Below are 21,406 nucleotides of genomic sequence, written 5' to 3'. Positions count from 1 at the left end.
CATTTGCCCTACAGTAATAAATAACGCTATCAGAAAAACTTTAGCTCTGTAATGCTACCGTTAAGTAAAAAATAAAAATCAAATCAAATACTATGTTATTGGTTTTTAAATCTTTATTAAATACCAAACAATCATATCTTGTGATCTGTGCATAATGCACCCAGCACTGACCGATTTATAATATAATCTTTCCCAAATAGCTGTCTCCATTTGTGCTAGTCTGAGCTTTCCAACACTGTTTTATTCATGTTTATGAACACCAAATTTAGATTAGGTGTAAATGGGTAAAGTTCCAATGAAGTCACTATAGTTCTCACCTCTTATGCAAGGCCTGAATTTGGCCCTTTATTTGTATTTGTTTAAAACACTGAATTGCACAATGATGTGAGGGTTCAATTACAGGAAATATATTATTGGGTTGCCTAATAATGTTGCTATAGTTAAAAATAAATATATTTTCCCATTATAATTCCCTCTTTTCAGGCTTTCAAAGTTGAAAGTAATAACTCCAGTCTTGCTTAAATCTTGATATACAAGTTCCAGATGTGGAGCAGTTTATCAAATAGTGAAGGGTTTTTTTACATCTGTATTTTTAATTTTACTTTATGTAAAAATAGAGATGTTGGATACTTGATCCACAAGTACCATAAGACTGATTTTCTTTTTAAGGTTTAGGAGCAAGTTTTGTCATTAGTAGTTCAATACTGGGATGGTCAAAACATATGGAAAACCACAGTAGAATCCTTTCCAGGATGAACTAAACACCCTATTAAGTTTTCCTACTTTTGTATCTGACTTTGTAATTGCTACATGTTTGGTATAGTCACTGGTTCAAGGGAAGCTGCTCATGTGATTCCAGGGATGATATGGCATTTATTCAATAACATGGACTAATCTCTTGTAGAGAGTTGGGAATGTTTATATTATCATTAATTAATTATTAATTATTAGTATTAGTATTATGAGCTGTAAAATGTTTGCCAAAATTTAACAATGCATAATCTGCTGAGTTTATGTTACATCCATCCCCCTCACCCTTCTATCCATATATTGACTAATTTAGGCCTCAATCCTAAAGATAGGCACATACTTAAATCTTTGCAGGATTGGGGATTAAGACTATCAACTCTTTGGGGCAGGGACTTCACAGCACCTTGCACAATGAGGCACCAACCTGGTTCTGGATCTGTAAGCATTACTTTAGCAGTGCTACTAATAGCAATAATAACAATTTTCTAATTGGTTTGCTGGTTTGTCTATATTTCTAATCTTTGCTCTCTGGCTCAATGCTGAAGTTTTTTTCTCCATCTGATTTTAACTGCTGAAGGGAAACAAGCAGCAATTCTCAAATCTCAGTCTGTGGGTGGAATCCTGCTTTCATGATTCTCATGCCAATTTATCATCTGATAATTGATCAAATTATAATAAAATTATCTTGCATTGTAATATTTTGAATACATTTTTAAAGACGTGTTTGTAATGACTGCAGCCAGTGTTTTTTTTTTTCCACAAAGTTATTTGGCATAAATATTTTGTCCTTTATCATTATCTTTAACAGCTTTTGAACTCTATTGTAACAATCACAGACAAAAATTAATCTTGTAGATCTAGTCAGAACTAATTTAAAATTTTTCGTGCAAGCTATTTAGCTTAGCCATGAATGGACCTTGCAGATGGTTTTGTTTTCCCACTCAATGGGAACTAAATTAACATTTGACTCTTTCTATCTTCCAGAGATCAGCATGGATGGATTGTTAAATTCTTGACTAATGATGCTAGGACTTCATTTCAGATAGCTAAGAAAGAGCTGCTTTTATTTGTCAGATAGCTACAGCCAGTGAGACATTAGTGCTTTCCTCCAAGAGGTCAAAGAGGGAAGTGCCATATCATACGGGTGCTTCTTTCCCCTAACATTCTACCTAATGAGGTCTGAAATTGAAATAACTGCATTTTAGAGAAAATGATTATGTAGGAAAATGCCTGTCATGAATGACAACAGTAAGGGTGAGTGAAGCCTGGTAGGGACAGTGACCCTATAATTTCAAGAACTGAGACGTAAAATGCTATTGGAAAAGATATCTTCTGCACGGACAGCACTAGAGATAATGGCAGAATTGGCTGGGGGCCTGGAATTTTTATTTTAAAAAGCTGTAAGTGAATTTTGTGCTTACGAAAGTGAGGGCTAACAGTATTGGCTTAAGAAGCCATATTACAGGCTGGCACTGTGAAAGCTTTCTCATACTACTCTGCCAATGCACCTCAATCCTTGCATGCCACCACTTTTGCATTTCCAGTTATGGGCCACTTTTGAGCAGAGGCTGCCAATCACATTAAATTGTGTAAAAAGAAAAGGAGTACTTGTGGCACCTTAGAGACTAACCAATTTATTTGAGCATGAGCTTTCGTGAGCTACAGCTCACTTCATCTGATCTGATCATCACTTGATCTGATGAAGTGAGCTGTAGCTCACGAAAGCTCATGCTCAAATAAATTGGTTAGTCTCTAAGGTGCCACAAGTACTCCTTTTCTTTTTGTGAATACAGACTAACACGGCTGTTCCTCTGAAACCCATTAAATTGTGTGTGTGTGTGTGTGTGTGTGTGGGAGGGTTGTGTGGAGGTGCAGTGCCATTTAGGTTTGGCCTGGCCATCCCTGAGCGGCACTGTGACCCCGTGCACCAGGTTGCAACATTCAGAGTGGGGAGACAGGCTCAGCACTGTGGGACGGGAAATACCACTGGTGGGATGAATGAGGGGTGTGTTCATTGTCCAACCACCCCTGGGGCCTCCTCTACTTATCTGGCTAAGGAAAGTGTATGTTGGTTTTGCACCCTTGGTTTCATGATTTCTGTGAGTCCAACTGAATGCATGAACCCACACTAACGCTACTTCTGCTCCATCCCTTCATTCTCTCTTCTATCTCTCAATTAAAAAATGTAATCACAAGCATTATGACACCTGAGTTCACAATGGAGAAGTATGACTGCTGCTTGTAATACGGCTTGAAATGTGCAAGCAAGGGTGCTTGTCAGCTCTGCTGCACACACTTTTGTCTCGAGGCTATTAATGTTGAATCCGGGTCTCCACAGCGGTAGCAAGATGTGCTACCAGCTGAACTGTCAGGCTGGCCAAAGATCTTCATTTTAAATACTTGGAAATAGTTGACCAATAGTTTCTGAATTTTTAAATGGTAGCAACATTGTTAGACATGTACAATATTGGGTATGAATTTCTTGTCCCTTCCCATTCAAGTGGAAAGGATTATTCCCAGTTGGCACAAGTTTGCTCAAGGGTTAAATGGTTTAAAAAAACTAAAACAAAATAAAGAATAGAACAACCTTATCCCTCAACTGTATAATGTATATTTGATTGAAGTTCCCCCGAAGCATTTGTAATTAAAGGTGAACTGACAGGCTTTACCTGCCAAGTCCTGATCTCAAGCCTCAGGGTTCTGTTTTGCTCCTGCAAGAGCCATGAAATCATTGACGCCCAAGGCAGAGCAGAAACTGCATCCTTTTAAGTGCTCAAATGTTAGTGATTTCATCAACTGTTGCAGGAGTAACAGAACCCTGAGGGCTTGAATTCAGGTTTTGGCAAGTTATTGATGAAAGAACTGATTTTAAACTTTTTTGTTTTGTAATGTAATTTCTTAAAAGCTGCAGATATATTTTGTTAACAATTTGGGATCTTCAACAACTTGTGTTTCAAAGCTTTTAATTTCACTTTAAAGTTACAGAAACCTGATATTTGTGTTGCCATTAGGACTGCAGCTTTGCCTTTCAGTAGTAATTTTGCAGTGTGTATTAAAGTGGGTTCAGACAGGAAGGGTGTGGTAGCTTGCCAATGTTAAGCTACTGTGACAACACTGTGAACATTATAAATACGTTTATTGAAAATCAAATCTAGAGTCATATAGTTACATTTTTATGTTATAAAGAGTGAATTACTTAGTAATAAGAAGTGTTAAACTGTGTTTTAGCCAGAGATAAAACTTAAGCAAAGCCATTTCATAGAGAATATACTGTACCTCCCCATCTTCCAGTTCAACATCTAGGAAATCGAAGTCCCTAAAGACTCTGAACTGTTGTTCACTGTTTGAATCGTCCATGTTCTCTTGTTCCCTTGTTCCGTCTTCTGAAGACACCAAGCTTGTCTGGTGCTCAATCAGATCCAAATCACCACATGAAGAAAAAATTACCTACAATTCAAAAGATTTCTCTTTTGAGAAACTTTCCCCTTTGGTTGCTTGTTAGTAAAAGCTCAATTGGTTATTCAGAAGACTGTATTTCCAGTACACACCTAATTCCTTTAGCTGGTATTTTTAGAACACGCTCTTTTACTATTTATGTTGGACAGGTGCCTTGAGATTAAATCTTGTACAAAGACACAACTTCATGCTGCAGGAACATGTCCAAGAATGTAACAGCTACCTCCTAATGGCTGCAGACTGATGTTGCCTAAGTGTTTAGATACATTTATGGGAATGAAATTCAAAGAGCTCACTGCTGAAAGGACTGTCAAGGGGATGAGTTAATACTTTCACCAGAAAACCTCTAGTTAAACATGCTTAAGCATGTGGCAAGATTAGGAAACATAACACAGACTAATTTGTGCAGCGGTAGCTTTTCCTTTCCCACTGAACAATGTCTGCAGTTTAGATCAGAACAATTCATTCTGTGGGTTCCTGTTTTGTTCAAACTGAGAACACGTTCACAACATTATAGCAAGAGTGGCATAGTACTAATGTATCACAAAGTCCTCAAGATTTTTATATTGCTTTTAAAATGTTTAAGCATTATTTTAAAGAAAATAAATACAAATCTTTATCTTTGAAATTGAAAAAAATCCCTCGATCAACCAAGAAAACTGGAATAGTCCACTATACATTCCACTGCATGAGACAATACTCATTTCCTTAAAGAGTAATGTTAGGATCATTATCTCATGGGATGATAAGGGTGCTAATCTTCACTGCTTTTTCTGTAATTGAATCTAGAAAGGAGCGAGACTGCCAGCACTGGAGACGAAAATATTCTATCCAGAGAACAGGTAAAGCTTGGACAGTGACAGTGCGAGCAATCCAACAACGCTCCACCGAACTGCTTCATAGCCTGTTCTGGAAGCACAGCCTCGAAAAGTGAGAGGGCCGTTTGTGCTGAGAAATGCAACATGTGCCAGATTGTGCTAACGACGATGATGGTTTTGTGACATGGAATAAATTAAAACACCTCTGAAATTCAGGGAGATGAAGTTCGTGATATTTAAAATTAAAGATACAAAAATAACAATAGACGAAACAGACAACGCAGCAAGACTCACTGAAGGGTTTTTGCTCAGCCCCACATCTTGGCCACACAGAGTAAGGACGTGTACCAGCTTTTCCTTTGTCCTTTTCTAGAAAAAACATTTTTAATTTTAGCATCATTCTTTATCCATTCTGTTGGAAACTAGAGGGATATGTTATTAGGAAAAACTATGATCAGAGACTCACTGGTTTGATGTTAAAGGAATTATTTTAGAGCAAGTATACATACAGGGAAATAGATAAAAGCAGTAGCTAATACTTTTTCCGTACTTAAAAAAATTTAAAAACTGGTCTATTCATGCCATTAGGCCCTAAACTAGTAAAGCACTAAAACACGTGTATAACTTCACTGGGACTACTCAAGATCTTGAAATAAAGCACATGCATAAGTTTTTACATTACACCCAATCTCCAATATGCTAAACAACAGCAATAAATAAATAAATATATTTTGTATGTTTTTACTTTAGCTGGCAGCTAACAAAATCCAATAGTGCAAAACAATGTCACATTCAGGAGCAATGCACAGGCATATTTTAATGAATAGGGGGCTCCATTATAGGAACTTAGTGGGAATTCTACCTGAGAATACTGAGGTCTTTTCCAGCTCACAGGAACGAGGACATTGGAATTAGAACCTGAGGAGGTTGAGGAAGTGCTTCGAGTGACAGCCATTGCCCGGGGTTTACCATCTCGGCCAGCAGAACTCTGTAGCTCATCATATCGTCTCCCAATAACTGGAGTCTGAAATAACATAGAGAATAAAGCCGTATTATGTCGAATAATGTTAATGAGCTTATATAGGCACCTGTTAGCTCACTTGTAGATGAATGTCACTCTGAAGACAGGTATGCCCAAAATTTTACCTATTTTTTGTTTTTCTGTTTATGAGCCTCATGTAAATCTTTACATGTATATTTTCCACCATATATTCTTCACAGCTTCTCTACCCCCAACAATGCCAGCACCTCAATATTCAGGAGCAGCTTACAGTAATAAATGAGTTTACCGAACGGGCAATGGAGAAAAGCAAATTTTGTTAAATAAACTTATTTCAGCTGCAGATTTCTCACAGGCTGTTGTTACAGAGGTTTTTCTGCAGGGTGCTGAGCACTCTGGCTCCGATCCAGCAGAACACTTATGCACATACTGAAATGTTTTGCTGGATCAGGCCAGAGTGCTCAGAGAGCCAAGGACAGTAAGAGTGAGAAAACCTTTATGGAAAAATACTAAAAGTACATCCTTTTGTGGTAGTGTTTCCTTTATAAACCCTGTTTCTCAGTAGCTGTTGTAAGAATAAGTCTCCAATCCTGCATACACACACGTGATTAACTTTAATCAGGTGAGTAGTCCCATAAAGTTAAGTATGTACATAGTGTTTGCATGGTCAAAATGTCTCCTGTCAAAAGACTCCAATCTGAAACTAGATAATATGGTTTTACTTAGGTAACATATTTTTGTACATTTTTAAAAAGAAGAGTTTATTATAATTTGTATTTAAATTAATCAAGTCAACAGCTATGTTATAAAGATGTGAAATGTAACATACACAGACATATATATATATATATATATATACACATATAACATGGATATATATAACATGGGATTCCAAAGGAAAAACTCTTAAAACCTGGGGAAAATAACGACATATATATATATGTCGTTATTTTCCCCAGGTTTTAAGAGTTTTTCCTTTGGAATCCCATGTTCGGAAAAAATACGTTGAAACCAAAACCAAAAAGAGAGGTTGCTCTCCCTGTGCAGTAACTGTAGTTCTTCGAGATAGTGTGTCCCTATGGGTGCTCAGCTTCAGGCGTGAGTGGAGCCCATGAGCCTTTGATGGGAGATTTTCATTAGTAGTGTCTGTTCAGCCCGCTCATTCACTGTTGATATCCTTGTGCCCTGCATTGACACTATATCAGGCTGCGCGGGCAACCCACCCTTAGTTCCTTCTCCACTGCCAAGTCTCAAATGGAAACTCCAAAGCATAGGGGAAAGAGGGCTGGTAGCGGAGCACCTATAGGGGGACACATCCTGAAGAACTACAGATACTGCACAGGGTGAGTAACTTTCTCTTTCTTCTTCGAGTAGTGTCCCTAGGGGTGCTCCACTTCAGGTGACTCCCAAGCAGTATCCCATCAGGGAGCTTCGGAGTCAAGTCCATTACTGAGGAAAGAACTGCATTGCCAATTGCGGCTTCAGATCTGGAGGCACTGACTAAAGCACAGTGTCTGGAGAAGAAACGTACCAAAGACTGTGTAGTAACTGACAAGCCGTTGGGGGGTGGGGGAGGGGGAGAGAGAAGAGTGCTGGTAGCAAGCTATAATACACTCCAAAATCCATTTTAATAACCTTTGGGTATAAACTGCAGAGCCTTTTGACCTGTCTGCAAATGAAATGTACAATCTAAGGAATGATTTAGTCCTACATAGATAGAAGGATAATGCCCTTCTGACATCTAGAGTATGGAGTACAGTCTCCACGTTGGACTTGTGCAGTTTCAGAAAAAAAACTGTCACGTAAGTGATCTGATTCAGATGAAATTCAGAAGACATTTTAGGAAGAAACCTGGAATGTGGCCATAAGGAAACCTTATCCTTGTAGAAAACTGTGAAAGGAGGTTCTGCCATTAAAGCCCCAATCTCTTCAACTCTGTGGGCTGAGGTAATAGTTACTAGGAAGGCTGTTTCCATAGACAAATTTGATAAGCAGCAGATCACTACCCATTCAAAGGAAGGCTTCCTGAGACCTTTAAGAATAAGATTAAAGTCCCAAACAGGGGTAGGGCTTTTCAGCAGTGGAAAGAAATTTCCCAGGCCTTTCGTGAACCTTACGTTTGCAGGGTGAGAAAACAGGGAGAACTTTTCAATAATGGTATAAAAAGCTGTTAGAGCTGCCCGATGAATTTTGGGAGAACTAAGTGACAGCCCTGTTTTCTTGAACTGAAAAAGGTATTCCACAACAAGCAGAAGTGGGCCAGATTGCTGGACAGTGTCCTGGAGTTCACACCAGTGACTAAATTTTCTCCACTTCTGAAGTATTTCTAGTAGAATCTTTCCTGCTGTTTAATAATATATACTGTACTTCTGCAGAACAGGATGACTCTAGCCCCACGAACCATCGAGGAGCCACGCCTTGAGGCAGAGAAGGCTCAGACTGGGATGCAGCAGTCAACTGGGATAGGAATGGAGGAGTGATTGGGAGATGTATTGGTGGACAGAGAGCTAGGTGGAACAGGTAAGGAAACCATGCTTGCCTCGACCATGTTGTGGCTATTAGAATGGCTCTGATCCCATCCTGTATGATTTTGTTCACCACTCTGAGGATCAAAAGCATCTGGGGAAAAGCATAAAACAGCTTCCCCATTCCAAGGGAATAGGAAGGTGTTCCCAGGGAATAGAAACCTAACCTTCCCCTTGAACAAAATATGTGACATTTTTTATTCCTAGTTGTTGCAAAATGGGCCACTTCTGGTAATCCTCAAATCTGAAAAATGCTGACCAGAACTTGGGGATTCAGCTCCCATTTGTAGTCTTGGGGAAAATACCTGCTGAGAGCATCAGCCGTGACATTTTGTCTGACCGGAAAATACATTGCAAAATTCCCATGTGATGTTTTATGTACCAGTTCCATAACCTTATTGCTTCAGCACAGAGGGAAGGGGAATCTCCCTCCTCCATGCTGACTGATACAGAACACACAGGCCACGTTGTCCATCATGACCCTCATGGATCTGTGCCTGATGAGAGGCAGAAAATGAAGCCACCCATTTCTGACCGCTGTGAGCTCCAGCAGATTGATATTGAGGGAGGTTTCCTGGGGTGATCATTTCCCCTGTACTGTGAGAGCATCCATGGTTATGGTTACCGTTGGTGTTGGTTGCAGAAAAGGAACCCCTGCCCCTACATTGTGATTTCACCAGTCTAGGGAATGCTTTACCTGCTGGAGAAGTGACACCTGCTTGTCTAGGATGTGTTTGTTTGGTGAGTAAACTGATGAGCCATCCCTAGGCACAGATGATCCATGCCTGCTGATGCGGGGGCGGAGGGGCACAACCGCAGAACAGCTTGAGTTACGACCCCCTGGCAAGGAGCAGCTCCTCCATGCTGCTCCCAGCTGTTCCTTTGCTCCTGCCTCTCTCTGCCTGGCACAGTTCATCGGCTCAGCTGCTCCGCAGGGAGGGGGCCCAGCCCACCATATGACTGAGCAATCTGGGGGGGCACATGCCCCCAACGTGTTGCCCCTACTGCTAGAAATAGCAAAGATGTAACCTCATATGTTCGGACACAAAGGTACAAGCTGCCACGTAATCGAGGAAATGAAGAAAGTTTCTGACTCAAGTCTGAGGGCTCTTTTGAATAGTTCTGACAAGCTTTGATAATGTTACAAACTTGCCCATGGGAAGGAAGGCCTTGGCTACTAAAGAGCCAGGGATGGCCCTATAAATTGTATGATCTGAATGGGGGTCAGTGTGGATTTTTTCACATTCATCTATAGGCCCAAATCTAAGAACAGGGAAAGTGTTTTTGCATGGCAGATGACACCTCATGGCATGACTGATCCTTGGAGCAGTCGGTCATTGAGGTATGGGAATACTGTGATCATCTGATGATGCAAGTAAGCAACCACCAACAGACCCTTTGAAAACACTCTTGGATCCGAGGAGAGGCCAAACAGGAGCACCCGACACTGAAAATTATCCTGGCCTACGAAAAAATGCAGGAACCTTCTGAGGGACCGGTGTACTGTTATATAGAAGTATGTGTCTTAAAGGTCCACGGCTGAAACCAATCCATTGATTTTAAAGAAGGAATTATAGCTGCCAGAGTCACCATTCTGAACTTCTGAGACTTTATGAATTTGTTTAGGCGTCTGAGATCTAAGATTGGTCTCCACCCCCTGTTTTTCTATGGTCTGAGGAAATACCTCAGAGAGAAAGCTCTCCCCCTGTGCTGAGCAGGAACCGGTTCAACTGCTCCTAACCAAAGAAGGGAATTTAATTCCTGTCTTAACAGGGAGTCATAAGAGGGGGTCTCTATAGATGGATGGGGAAGGGGAACAAGGAGGTGGGAGGGCAGTAAAATGGATTGTATAGCCCAATGTTATCACTTCTGTCACGCTGTCTGGAGTGGCTCATGACCGAGAGTGCCAATCTCATGGTAGACTGTCAAAAGCAGGGCAGACACCCCAAACTGGTGGTATATTCTATAATTAGATTTCACCAAGCCAGGAACAAATGTGAACTCCTAGATCACTGTAAGAGTCTTACCTTGGAGTCACAGACAGTTCCATTGGGCACTCCAGTCTATCTTGCCACCCAAGCAAGCTGGACTTAGTGATACATATCACTTACACAAACAATCACAAAATATTCAGGTTGCTCTCAGTCCCAAGAAATCAGTCACTCAGGCTGAGGTGCTTGAAAAGGAACGGAGGGTGGTTCGGCCATGCAGCCTAATATAGCCTTGGTGTGAGGCACAAGAATATCAATGGCGCATATGTGGGCTGAAGAGATGCTACTAATGAAAATCTCCTATCAAAGGTGTTCATGCACCTTAAGTGAAGCACCCAGAGGCACACTACTCAAAGAAGAACATGGTCTTCCCATATAGGTCATTAAGTTTAACTCTGGATCTAAAACAATGTTTTTAAGATGATGTCTTGAAATTTTCCCTGCTTCCCAATTCTTCAACTTTCATAAAGAACTAAGATGGAAATTAAGGTCTGAACTAGTAGATTTTCCCTGTGATATATATAGTACCTCAGAAATATCGAAATGAAACTCCAAAGTTTTCCCTGGCAGTTCCTTTGAAGCACTGTTCCATACTCGATGTATTTCCATTTTCGAAAGATCACTGTGTTGGTAGGAAGGTAAAACCAGGCTGGCAGAGCGAGAAACTACCAACTTCAAGATGTTCAAGGCTTCTCTCCAGTGAATGCTCTAGAAGTAGATATTGTTTTTGTCAAAACAATTTGAAAGAAGAATTTACATCAATTAACAATACCTTTACAGCCACATTATTAACCACGAATCTTAACAACTACTAAAAGTGATGACACACAATTAAAGTAAGTTAAATACTGAAATCATTCATAGATTTTGGAATTCAGTACAAAATTGAGTTATAGAAATAGTGCTAGTAGAATAAAGGTGTTTTTTTTAAAGGATTGGACATTTTTGTAAATAACAACTGCAGTTAAACGAGAAGGATAAAATTACAAGGACTATCATCAACCCTCATACTTCAGAGTATGAATTAATTACCAGCTAGGTCAGGAAGAGATTTCTGCCATGGTATCATGGTACAGTTTTGCATTTACTTGCAATTAGGTACATTATTATTTATCATTGGTTAGGCACAGACAAGGTGCTTGCACTGCAAAAGACAAAATGAGAACTCCTTGACCTGAAGTATTTTATTCTAATTAAAGATTTTATAGTGGGTTATGAAAGTTTTACATCTTACTTTGGCACACGTGGTATTGGCTGCAGCAGAGACAGAGGGAGAATATTGACTAGGTATTGTGTGTCAGTATGGTAATTCCTAAGTTCATATATGAAAGTTTAATATTTCACAGTAACTACTGTTCAATTCATATTTTAATACAAGGAAGATACAATATTTACCTGCACATATTTTTCAATTGTCTTTAACACTTCCATGTTAAACTGTTTAACAGGAATACCTGACAAGTCCATATAACTAAGAAGACTGTAGATCATCTGCAAGAGGGACTGTTGCATGCTGGGAAGCCCCTTTTCTAGTAGCTATGAAAAAACAAGTGAAAATAACTGGATTTTGAAAGGTTGTTTCTCAAAGAAAACAGCACCAATATCAGTCAGGTACAGACAGCATTTCCCTAGCTGAAAAACAATAATTTTAGAATGTCTTGTTACAATAATTAGTAATGATGTTACTAACAAGACAAACTACAAAAGGTAAATTATGGAGTCTGGAGCTAATTAACTATGTTCTGATAATGAAACATAAAACTTCTTGTCTGCCCAGTACTCCTATTCTAAGCTATCCAGAAAGCCCGTACAAGGACAGAATAAGCTGGCAGCTGAAATTCAGAACTTAATTGAGAGAGACATCCAATAAAGAATAACCAAATATCTTTTAATTTTTTCCTTGGCTGGAATTCTGAGGAAAAGGTTGAGGAGACACAGGCCGAAAGAAATAGACCACCATTATTCAGACAGCAAATTATATTTACCCAATAAATTTCACTACCAATGCCCTCCAGCGATAGCTTCCATGGAAACACATATTCACTGGATAGGAAGATGGAATGCCTGGTCTCTCTCATGGTAGAAATTAATATAGAGATGAGCCTAAACGAAAACCCTAGCTTTAAATATTCCCAAATTCTGGAATGTTTGGATCTGCATCCAGGAGTACAAGATCTTGATTTTGCAAACATGATTATGCTTAACCTGGCGTATGTGAGTAGTTCCATTGGCTTCAAAGATTACAGCCTTAAGGATTTGTGTGTCACATGAATAACACATTTCTGATCTGATAATTTTCTGTTAGTGGCTTCTCTCTTCATTCGTTGCTAACAGGTAATACCTCCTGCATGTGAAAGGTGGTCTAATGTTGTTGGAGGCCCTAGGACTAAGCCCCACCTTTCAGCTCTGGCTGCCAGAAGAGATCTCCCAAAGCTGCAGAAATACTCCAGCAGTCAATTATTAGCATTAAGACAACAATCTGATATGATATGTAAATAAACTTAAGATCATTATATGTCCAAGTCTCCTTTTAGAGAAAAATTTCAAATTTTACAAATTTTATTCCAGTCATTTCCCAGACTAGTAGGTTGGGTTCAATGAGGAGAAAAGCTCCTAGCAGAAAGAAAATAAGCAGGTAAGAAATTTTTCATTCTGTAGCACAGCTTCTCTCCTCATTCACCAATAATGGGAAGTAGTAAACAATAAATCACAAAAGTGGGGGGAAAGAAGCAGAGTTTTAATTATTATTACAGTAGAATATTAAGCAGAAACAAGAATTCCCCCCATATAAAGTAAGAGCTGTATAATTTAAGGAATTATTTGGGAACCGACCCAGCAACACTTTCCTATCACAGGATGCCTCTGCAGGGGAATAGAAATCCATGTTGCAAATCTTCCTCAGATTAGGCTCATATCCTTTTACCCACAATGTCACCAGAGACCTCACAGAGTGAGCTTGACTCCTTTGTAAATGGCTTCCTAGCATGCCAACTGGTGCAGGATTTTAACATTGTGCCTGTAGGAACACTGAGGTCCTAAGGACTTGGCATTTTGGACAGGATGAGATGAACAGGGTACAATTGGCATGTATACTCCATATGCTTGAAAAATATCTTTAGAGCTCTAAGAATGCCCATACATGCCACAACCTTCCAAAGGGGTGCAAAGGGTTAGAACAAAATGACGGGAAAACCCTATTTACCAGTAACTGTGGAAATAAAAACTCATCTGAAGAGAAAGGCTTCTGGAGCAGTACAAGTAACTTTTTTCCTCATGACAACAGTAGTGTGGTTCTGTATTGACAGAGGAACTAATTCCAAACTTATCTTTTGAAGGTGATGGCAACTAAAAAAAGGCAGCCACAGGCTTGTCTAATCTGTTATTTTGATTAATTTTGACACCTGATGATACTCAGATAAGGAGTCTGATGTGCCTGCCTGAAGAACCCACTTTTCCATGGTGCTTGGTTGTAGGACTCCAGTGAACCATCCTGGAGAATCTCTAGTGTAAATGAAAAGGAGGACTTGTGGCACCTTAGAGACTAACAAATTTATTTGAGCATAAGCTTTCGTAAGCTACAGCTCACTTCATCATCGGATGCATCCGATGAAGTGAGTTGTAGCTCATGAAAGCTTATGCTCAAATAAATTTGTTAGGCTCTAAGGTGCCACAAGTCCTCCTTTTCTTTTTGCGGATACAGACTAACATGGCTGCTACTCTGAAACTAGTGTAAATGAGATCACCAGAACTTTGTGGTTACTATTATTGTTTATATTATGGTAGCATCTAGAGCCCTGGACCCGTAGGGCTGGGCACTGTACAAACAAGACAACCTTTGCCTCAGAGAGCATTCAGTTTCTCCTCACACAAAAATGTAATTTGACCAGATCAATCATTGTAATTTCCTGGTTGAATTCTGTCTGGATACCAAAAAATATCTATGATGCTAATGGAGAAACTCTGATAAACTACACTTCTCTTCTCATGTCCATCCTGTTAACTGTAGGTTGTCCAGATCTAAATCAAAGAATTTGAGAGGACTGGTGTTTTCTGCAGGTGCAATGGAGGTTCCTTAGTTGTCTATCAAATCTGAAGTGCTTTCTGGGCCAGTGGTGGAGTGGGATAAGGTGGGACTTCAGTTCTGCTTTTTCCTCTTTTCTGCATGCTTTATGTGAACTGTCTTGAAAAACAGCACATTCTTCTCTACCCAGGATATTATTTCCTTTATCACAGAGAGGTTCTGATATCTGCTTATCTCTTGGCTTTGGAAAGGATATAAACACGCATGCTTCAGTCTTAAGCAAACCTCTAATGGGAAGTAAAAAGAAACTTCTCCTATGAACACCATAACTGCCCACTACAGGGTTTCTTGCACCTTCCTTTGAAGTGACTAGTGCTGGCTATTGTCAGATATGATACTGGACTCAATAGACCACTGGTCTGAGTCCATGTGGTCACATTTATATGTTTTTGTTCACACATGCATCTGATAGGGCTGTTGAAGAGAACTAAAAGGGTGTACTCTGAGATTTTGGAAATCAGTCTCCAAGTATGCTCCCCATACTGCAAGACTTGCTTCCATACTGCATATGTAAGGGGCTACAGTGAAAATTGGGTTGGTTTTCCGCAAGTTGCTCATACTTACCTGCCCACAAAGGGATATTTGGATACGACCTGGGAATGAAACCTAATTTGCATGGTCTCTGCTGAGTGGTTCCATGTATTTAGAAGGAACTGGAAGTACATTTTGAGAAAAAGCATTCAGGGATTGACCCAGTGCATAGCACCAGCAATCTGAGCCACCGTGATGGCAAAATTATTACCAGGTTCATGCCTGGGTATGAATCTGTTCAAGCAGCTGGCAAGCTGTGAATGGGTCTATTTCTCTGGACAAGGCACTGATTGCTATGTTGTCTCTGCCTGAGCCTTGCTGTGACTACTAACAGCCATTTTTTTCATTACTCTGGGTATAAAGGGTAGAGCAGAAAGAAGAGTCCTGTACAGGAATTGAGAATTCACACAAATGCTCATTTTCTCTTTGTCATACTGAGGATTTTGTTGCTTTGAGAAGAAAATGCATGCAGGTTTCAGTAGGAGCTTCTGCTCCAGATTCTTCCCTCTTAGGGGAACAGTCCCTTCATAAACACCTTTGGTGTTGACAGTGACCAACGGATTGCTATGTTGGCTTTGGTAGTGAGGGTTGAGGCCCCGTCTCACTCGGGTTCCTTTATTTGGCATACAGTAAAGCTATGCTGAATTGATCAGACTCAAGCATAGGAGGTGAGGATAGAGAGGTGGTTTTCAAACTTTTTTTCTGGCGACCCAGTTGAAGAAAATTGTTGACGCCTGCGACCCAACAGAGCTGGGGATGAGTGGTTTGGGATGTGGGAGGGATTCAGGGCTGGGGAAGAGGTTTGGGGTTCAGGGGTGAGGGCTGTGGGGCGGGGCTGGGAATGAGGGGTTCAGGGCTTGAGTGTGGCTCAGGGTTGGGGCAGAGGGTTCGCGTATGGGAGGGGGTCAGGGCTCTGGGTTGGGGGTGAAGGCTCTGGGGTGGGGCTGGGGATGAGGGATTTGGGGTGCAGGAAGGGCCTCAGGTTTGGGGGGCGCTCAGGTCTGGGGCAGGGGGTGGGTTGCATGGTTGGGGTAAGGGCTTACTTCCGGTGGCTTCGTAAGCTGGGGTGCAGAAGAAGGCTTCCTGCCTGTCCTGGCACTGTAGACCATGCTGCTCCCTGGAAGCGGCCAACAGCAGGTCTGGTTCCTAAGCAGAGGTGCGCAAACAGCTCTGTGTGGCTCTTGCCTGCAGGCACTGCCCTCCCAGCTCCCATTGGCTGGGAACTGGCCAATGGGAGTGCGGAGCCAGTGTTTGGGGCGGGGGCAGCACATGGAGCCCCCAATCCACAGTTTGAAAACCACTGGTATAGAGCATACCACACATCCAAAGTTACACAGCAAACCTCTTCCTCTATATATATTTACACATTACATTTCACGATACAATATTCATATACATTGCAACATTTGAGATTGGCTTGGTTACTTTGTAGGTCAAGCTTATCCATTGTTCATAGCACCAGGGTGTTCCTGCTTATCTTAGTTAGCACAGACATCCTGACTCCCACATACTGCTTATTAAGCCCTAATTTTCAACTTAACCTTCTGTTCACCTTCCCAATTGGCCCATTAAGAAGTGAGGCAAGATACTGATGTCAAGCCAGGCCTACAGTCCATTGGCATGGAGCCAGAATATGGAGAAGGGAAGGGCAAAGAGAGAGACCTCTTCCTACCCATCAGATTCTGAGCCCCATTCCTTGGCAGACTGAAAACTAGACAGGCACAATTCCCATTACACTGCAGCCCGAGGCAGGGCTGCGCAGGAGGAATAGGCTTCTCTGCTGGTCCAGACATGCTGCGGGGTAAGGAAGGGGCAGGGTACCTGCTACAGAGCACTGTCAGAGGACCCCTGTAAGCAGAGATGCCCCAGCACACACTTGCCTCTCAGGGTGGGGAGGAAAAGGAGAAAGGGTTTAAATCCTGACATTTTCCCCACTTGCTCATTAACAATCTGAATTGCTGTCTTACAAAGGGGATGCTTGCTTTTGCCTATTTGGAACTCAGAGTCTCTGGCATTTGCAAAAGTAAACCCTGAGCAGGCTGAGAGGTGTTCCCCTCTCTATGGGAATTGTCATGCTCCTGGTTGAGCCTCCCATGGTGGTGTTACAGCTTTGGTTGGGGGTTGAGGCCCTCCACACCTCTCTGACTCAAAGCCACATGCTTTTTGGCAGAGCGAGGGTCAGAGGCTTTATGGCTATAGGGCACCGTTATCCTCTCTAGCCTGTGACCTGGCAGGGGGAGGGTCAATGGCTTGTGGCAGCAGGGCACAGCTCATGTTCTTGAGACTGTATCCCAGCAAAGTGGCAGCATGACATAACTTGCCCTCTCAAGCTCACGCCCTGGCAGAGAGAAGGGTCATCGGCTTGTGGCAGCAGGGCATAGATAGCCTTCTCAAGCCCATACCTCAGCAGAGTGACAGTCAATGGTTTGTGGCAGCAGAGCATCGTTTACCCTTGGCAGACTGAGGATGATGGCTTGTGGCAGCAGGGCTCAGTTTATCCTGTGAGGCTCTTGGAAAGCTCCCTATAGCTCCCCCTGGACTTGGCTGGATGTTTGCAGGGCTTCTCTGCTCCCACAGTGGAGGGCAGAGGGTGCTCACTAGAGAAGTGTTGAATTGGAGAAGCCAGAGGATTGGAGCCTCAATACTCCACTGATTCCTCACCTCAGGGGAGAGAGAGAGGAGCTAGAAGGAAGTGAAGTCATGCATGACAACAAATAAACATGAAAGTTATAGAAAATGGTTGAGAAAATCTGAACTGCCAACTTGTTCTGCTGCCGAATGGGGCAGAAAATCTGGTGGCCTGAGCAGAAGAATGGGGCTCCAGCTTGGAGTCTCCAGCAACATTAGATGGCCTCTGAATTCTGCAGGCAGGTGGTATTACCCATTACTGATGAATGAGGAGAGAAGCAGCGAATTCTCTCTGGAGTTAGAAGAATGCATTTGGATCCATTAGGCATGGATATTTATAACAAGAAATGGATTGTTATGTAACAAGCAGTTTAGGTCAGATTGTGCAGCCCTTACTTACGTCCCATTGAAAGGAATGACAGAAAATACTAACTCCTGTAAGTGTTCACCAACACGAATAAGGATGGACAATCTAGCCCAAAATTATAAACTATAAAAAGTTGACAAATGCATAAGGTAGTTACACACTCTTTCTTTGTACTCCAGTTCTGGATGTAGTGGAAAACCCTATTTATTCATGGGCAAGCACAGCTTTAAGAAGTAATCAACTTGAGGACTTTACTTGACTTTGGATATGTTTTGCATTAAGTGTTTAATTTTTTCAAAAAAGCATACAGCAAAATTCTGCTCTCAGATCTGCACTTTGAGTAAGAACAGAGGATAGGAGATCTCTAATGAATAGCCAAGAGGCTATAGCCCTTCAGTTTGTCTGTCAATAGAAGATGGAAAATGGTTTGGTTTTAAAAACTTACCTCAGCCAAATATGTAACCATACTCAGGGTAATGTCGGCGAATGCTTCATGGAGGTAACGGCAAACCACATTTACCCAGGTAGCACAGTCTCTTGTATAGCTGTGAGTTTTATAAAGGGCCATCACATGTGCAAGATTTGATAGCTTAGGGTTCTTTTCTTCCAAACAAGCCTAATTAAATATGAATGTCACATTATGCTAAGAAAAAGTCAAAGACATTCACAAGACTTAATATGATGTACAATGTACCAAATAAATTTCCTACCTGAGCAATTCTCTCCGCTATATCCTTACAGAACTGGTTTGGGCTATCAAAATGTTGAATTAAATGAGGCAGGAGACACAAGACATTCAGTGGGAACCCTGGTACAGAACAATACAATACAAAGTGGATATTTGATGAGAGGACAGGAATATTAGCTGTCTTTTAAGCAATATTTTGCTAGCAGCTATAATCACAAAAGTACATTACAGTGATGTTATATAGACTCTTTCAAATTGTTCAGACCCCATATTTCACCTTAAGACTGTTGTATCAAATTAAACATAACATCTATTAAATATGACAGTGTGATGATGTCATTACAAAGAATGGGACTGATTCTGCAAACATTTACTAACATACAAAGTGCGTACTACCAGGTATAATCTCATGGAATTAGTAGTAGTAAGCACTGCTACTAATCTTAAATGTTTGCAGGATCTGGCCCTACACCTCAATATCCAAAATTCCAATAATACTGGAGGCATTTTTAGTATAATATATACTGCTAATATATGGTAAGAGAAGGAGGAGGTAATAAAATAAAATGTTGGGCCTGATTCTCAGCCCCATTTCCCTACATTTTATACTGAGTGGCCAAAAGAGAAAAGGGGCGGGGGGGGGGGGGGGAAGAGGGAGGAAGAAGATGTCTGCAACTGGCCAACTGAGAATTCCCCAAGTGAGGGGAATTCTGAATTGGTAGAAAGCTAAAGCAAAATTTAGATCTAAGTCACACAGTTCTTCCCAAAGTATGGCGGTGTTTGGAAAAAAGATTTTGGTTTCAGACCTTCTCACGGCTCTGAATATAGCAGCCCCTCCTCACCCCAAGAAAAAAGAACTTGAGGTTTTATTATAGAAATACTGAGAAAACTTCACAGGCCTTGCTAGGTTCTATAACTAGAAATAAAATGTGAAAGAATATCCCTGTACAAAAATGGCATCTTTCCTGCTCCCCTGATATTGAATAGGTGTGCTGAGACCTCAGACTATCATGCTGACCAAAACTGTCTCATTGTTTCCTTGTACTCCCCCGTCTGTATCCATCTGTTGTCTCTTGTCTTATATTTAAATTGCAAGCTCTTTGGTGCAGGGGCTGTCTTTTTGTTCTTTATTTGTACAGCGCCTAGCACACAGGAGTCTTGGTCCATGACTGGGGTGCTGAGGTGCTATGATATTACAAATAATAAATAATAGTAATAACAAAAGAATTTCCCTTTAGTTGTTTTTTTGGAGAGATCTGCAATGAGTATAAATATGTATTCATTAAAAAATGCATTACAATTTGTACACACAAAAATAAATTTATATTACATAAGGTGACATAGGTATTTTTAAGTAGCATAGTGAGGTTTTCATATCAAACATAAAAACAATTTCATAATCAAAATGTGAAAGGCAGAAAAAATTGGCTTTACCTATAACTTGAGAGGAATCCACCATGGATACTCGTGACACAGGTGTCAGCAAACTGAAGAGCTGTAACGTGAGGTCAGTGGTGGTAAGGGAAGTGAATCCTTTTAGCAACAGCTGCTGCAGCCCCAAGAAATCTGACCACTTTAGCTGTCCTTGTAACTTTTCTAACTTCTCCCTATTTTCAGCTTTATCCAGTGGCAAATAAGCCAGTAGTTTATTCAACAATCGTAAAGCCATTAGATATTCAAATTCAAAATCAGATTCCATCAAAGCTACAGCAACCCAGAAGATGGTGGCCAACAGGTTGGTTGGATTGTTAATATTAGAAGGATCAGTGAGGCTGTCTTTTAGAGATGATGAGCTCCTGGTTTTAGAGGAGAGGCCTTGCTGGGTGCATGCCTGAATTCTATCTAGTGTGGCACTGCGTGGTGGATCTGAGGATCTGTCCACAACACCAAACTTTTTGGGTACAGAAAAGCTTCTCTGGTGTCTACTTCGTTCAGCAGTGGCTGTGTTACCACTTACAGCCCCAGGATTCACGTTCAGCTGGCCCGTACTCTTCCGATTTGCAGTCAGTTTAGTGCTTGAAGTTAAGTCTGGTGATGATGAACTAAGCAAAAAATAAATAAATATATAAATAGGATTTTATTATATCACAAAGCAGCAATGTAGAAAATAAACTAGTACAAATAAAAAGGAAGTAAACCAAGAATTTATCAGAAGATAAATAAACAGTTAAAAAAAACAGTAAACAAACACCACACTGTCTGTTTTACTCTCCCACAGATTTCTCCATATAACCTAGAGACCCCAACTGAGAACAGGGCCATATTGTAATAGGCACTGCACAAACACAGAGTAAGAAACAGACTTTGCCCTGAAGAGTTTACAATCTAAATAGACAAGGCAGAAAGTAGGGGGAAGGGAAAACAAGGGGTGAAGTGGTTGCTGAAGGTCATGCTCTGGGTCAGTGATAGTGCTGGGATTAGCACTCAGGTCTCCTGAATCTCAGTATCCTATCCACTGGACCCGCTGCAGGAGTTATTTGGTATAAGTCACACTTGTAGAATTACTGGCAAATTGACCCTGTGGAGGGAGGAGTATTGGCCACCATGGGTGAATGTATGCAGCTAAACCAA

At 41.0% G+C, this 21,406-nt stretch overlaps 1 protein-coding gene across 14 annotated transcripts in view; it reads right to left on the bottom strand.

Moving 5' to 3' along the window:
* Positions 1–21,406, bottom strand: part of FRY (FRY microtubule binding protein) — a 373,522-nt gene that overhangs the window by 47,094 nt on the left and 305,022 nt on the right. For all 14 annotated transcript variants that reach the window (XM_073341316.1, XM_073341418.1, XM_073341299.1 and 11 more), the window contains 8 exons: positions 20,270–20,877; positions 18,858–18,955; positions 18,593–18,763; positions 11,936–12,076; positions 11,069–11,248; positions 5,887–6,048; positions 5,319–5,393; positions 4,027–4,197 (listed from right to left, as the gene is read on the bottom strand). In XM_073341316.1, coding sequence (XP_073197417.1) covers positions 4,027–4,197; positions 5,319–5,393; positions 5,887–6,048; positions 11,069–11,248; positions 11,936–12,076; positions 18,593–18,763; positions 18,858–18,955; positions 20,270–20,877 — 1,606 coding nt within the window. The remainder of the gene's footprint in view (positions 1–4,026; positions 4,198–5,318; positions 5,394–5,886; positions 6,049–11,068; positions 11,249–11,935; positions 12,077–18,592; positions 18,764–18,857; positions 18,956–20,269; positions 20,878–21,406) is intronic.

The sequence above is a fragment of the Lepidochelys kempii genome, chromosome 1 (assembly GCF_965140265.1).
Source record: "Lepidochelys kempii isolate rLepKem1 chromosome 1, rLepKem1.hap2, whole genome shotgun sequence".
NCBI classification, from domain to species: domain Eukaryota; kingdom Metazoa; phylum Chordata; order Testudines; family Cheloniidae; genus Lepidochelys; species Lepidochelys kempii.
This window is presented reverse-complemented; position numbering and strand designations above follow the sequence as displayed.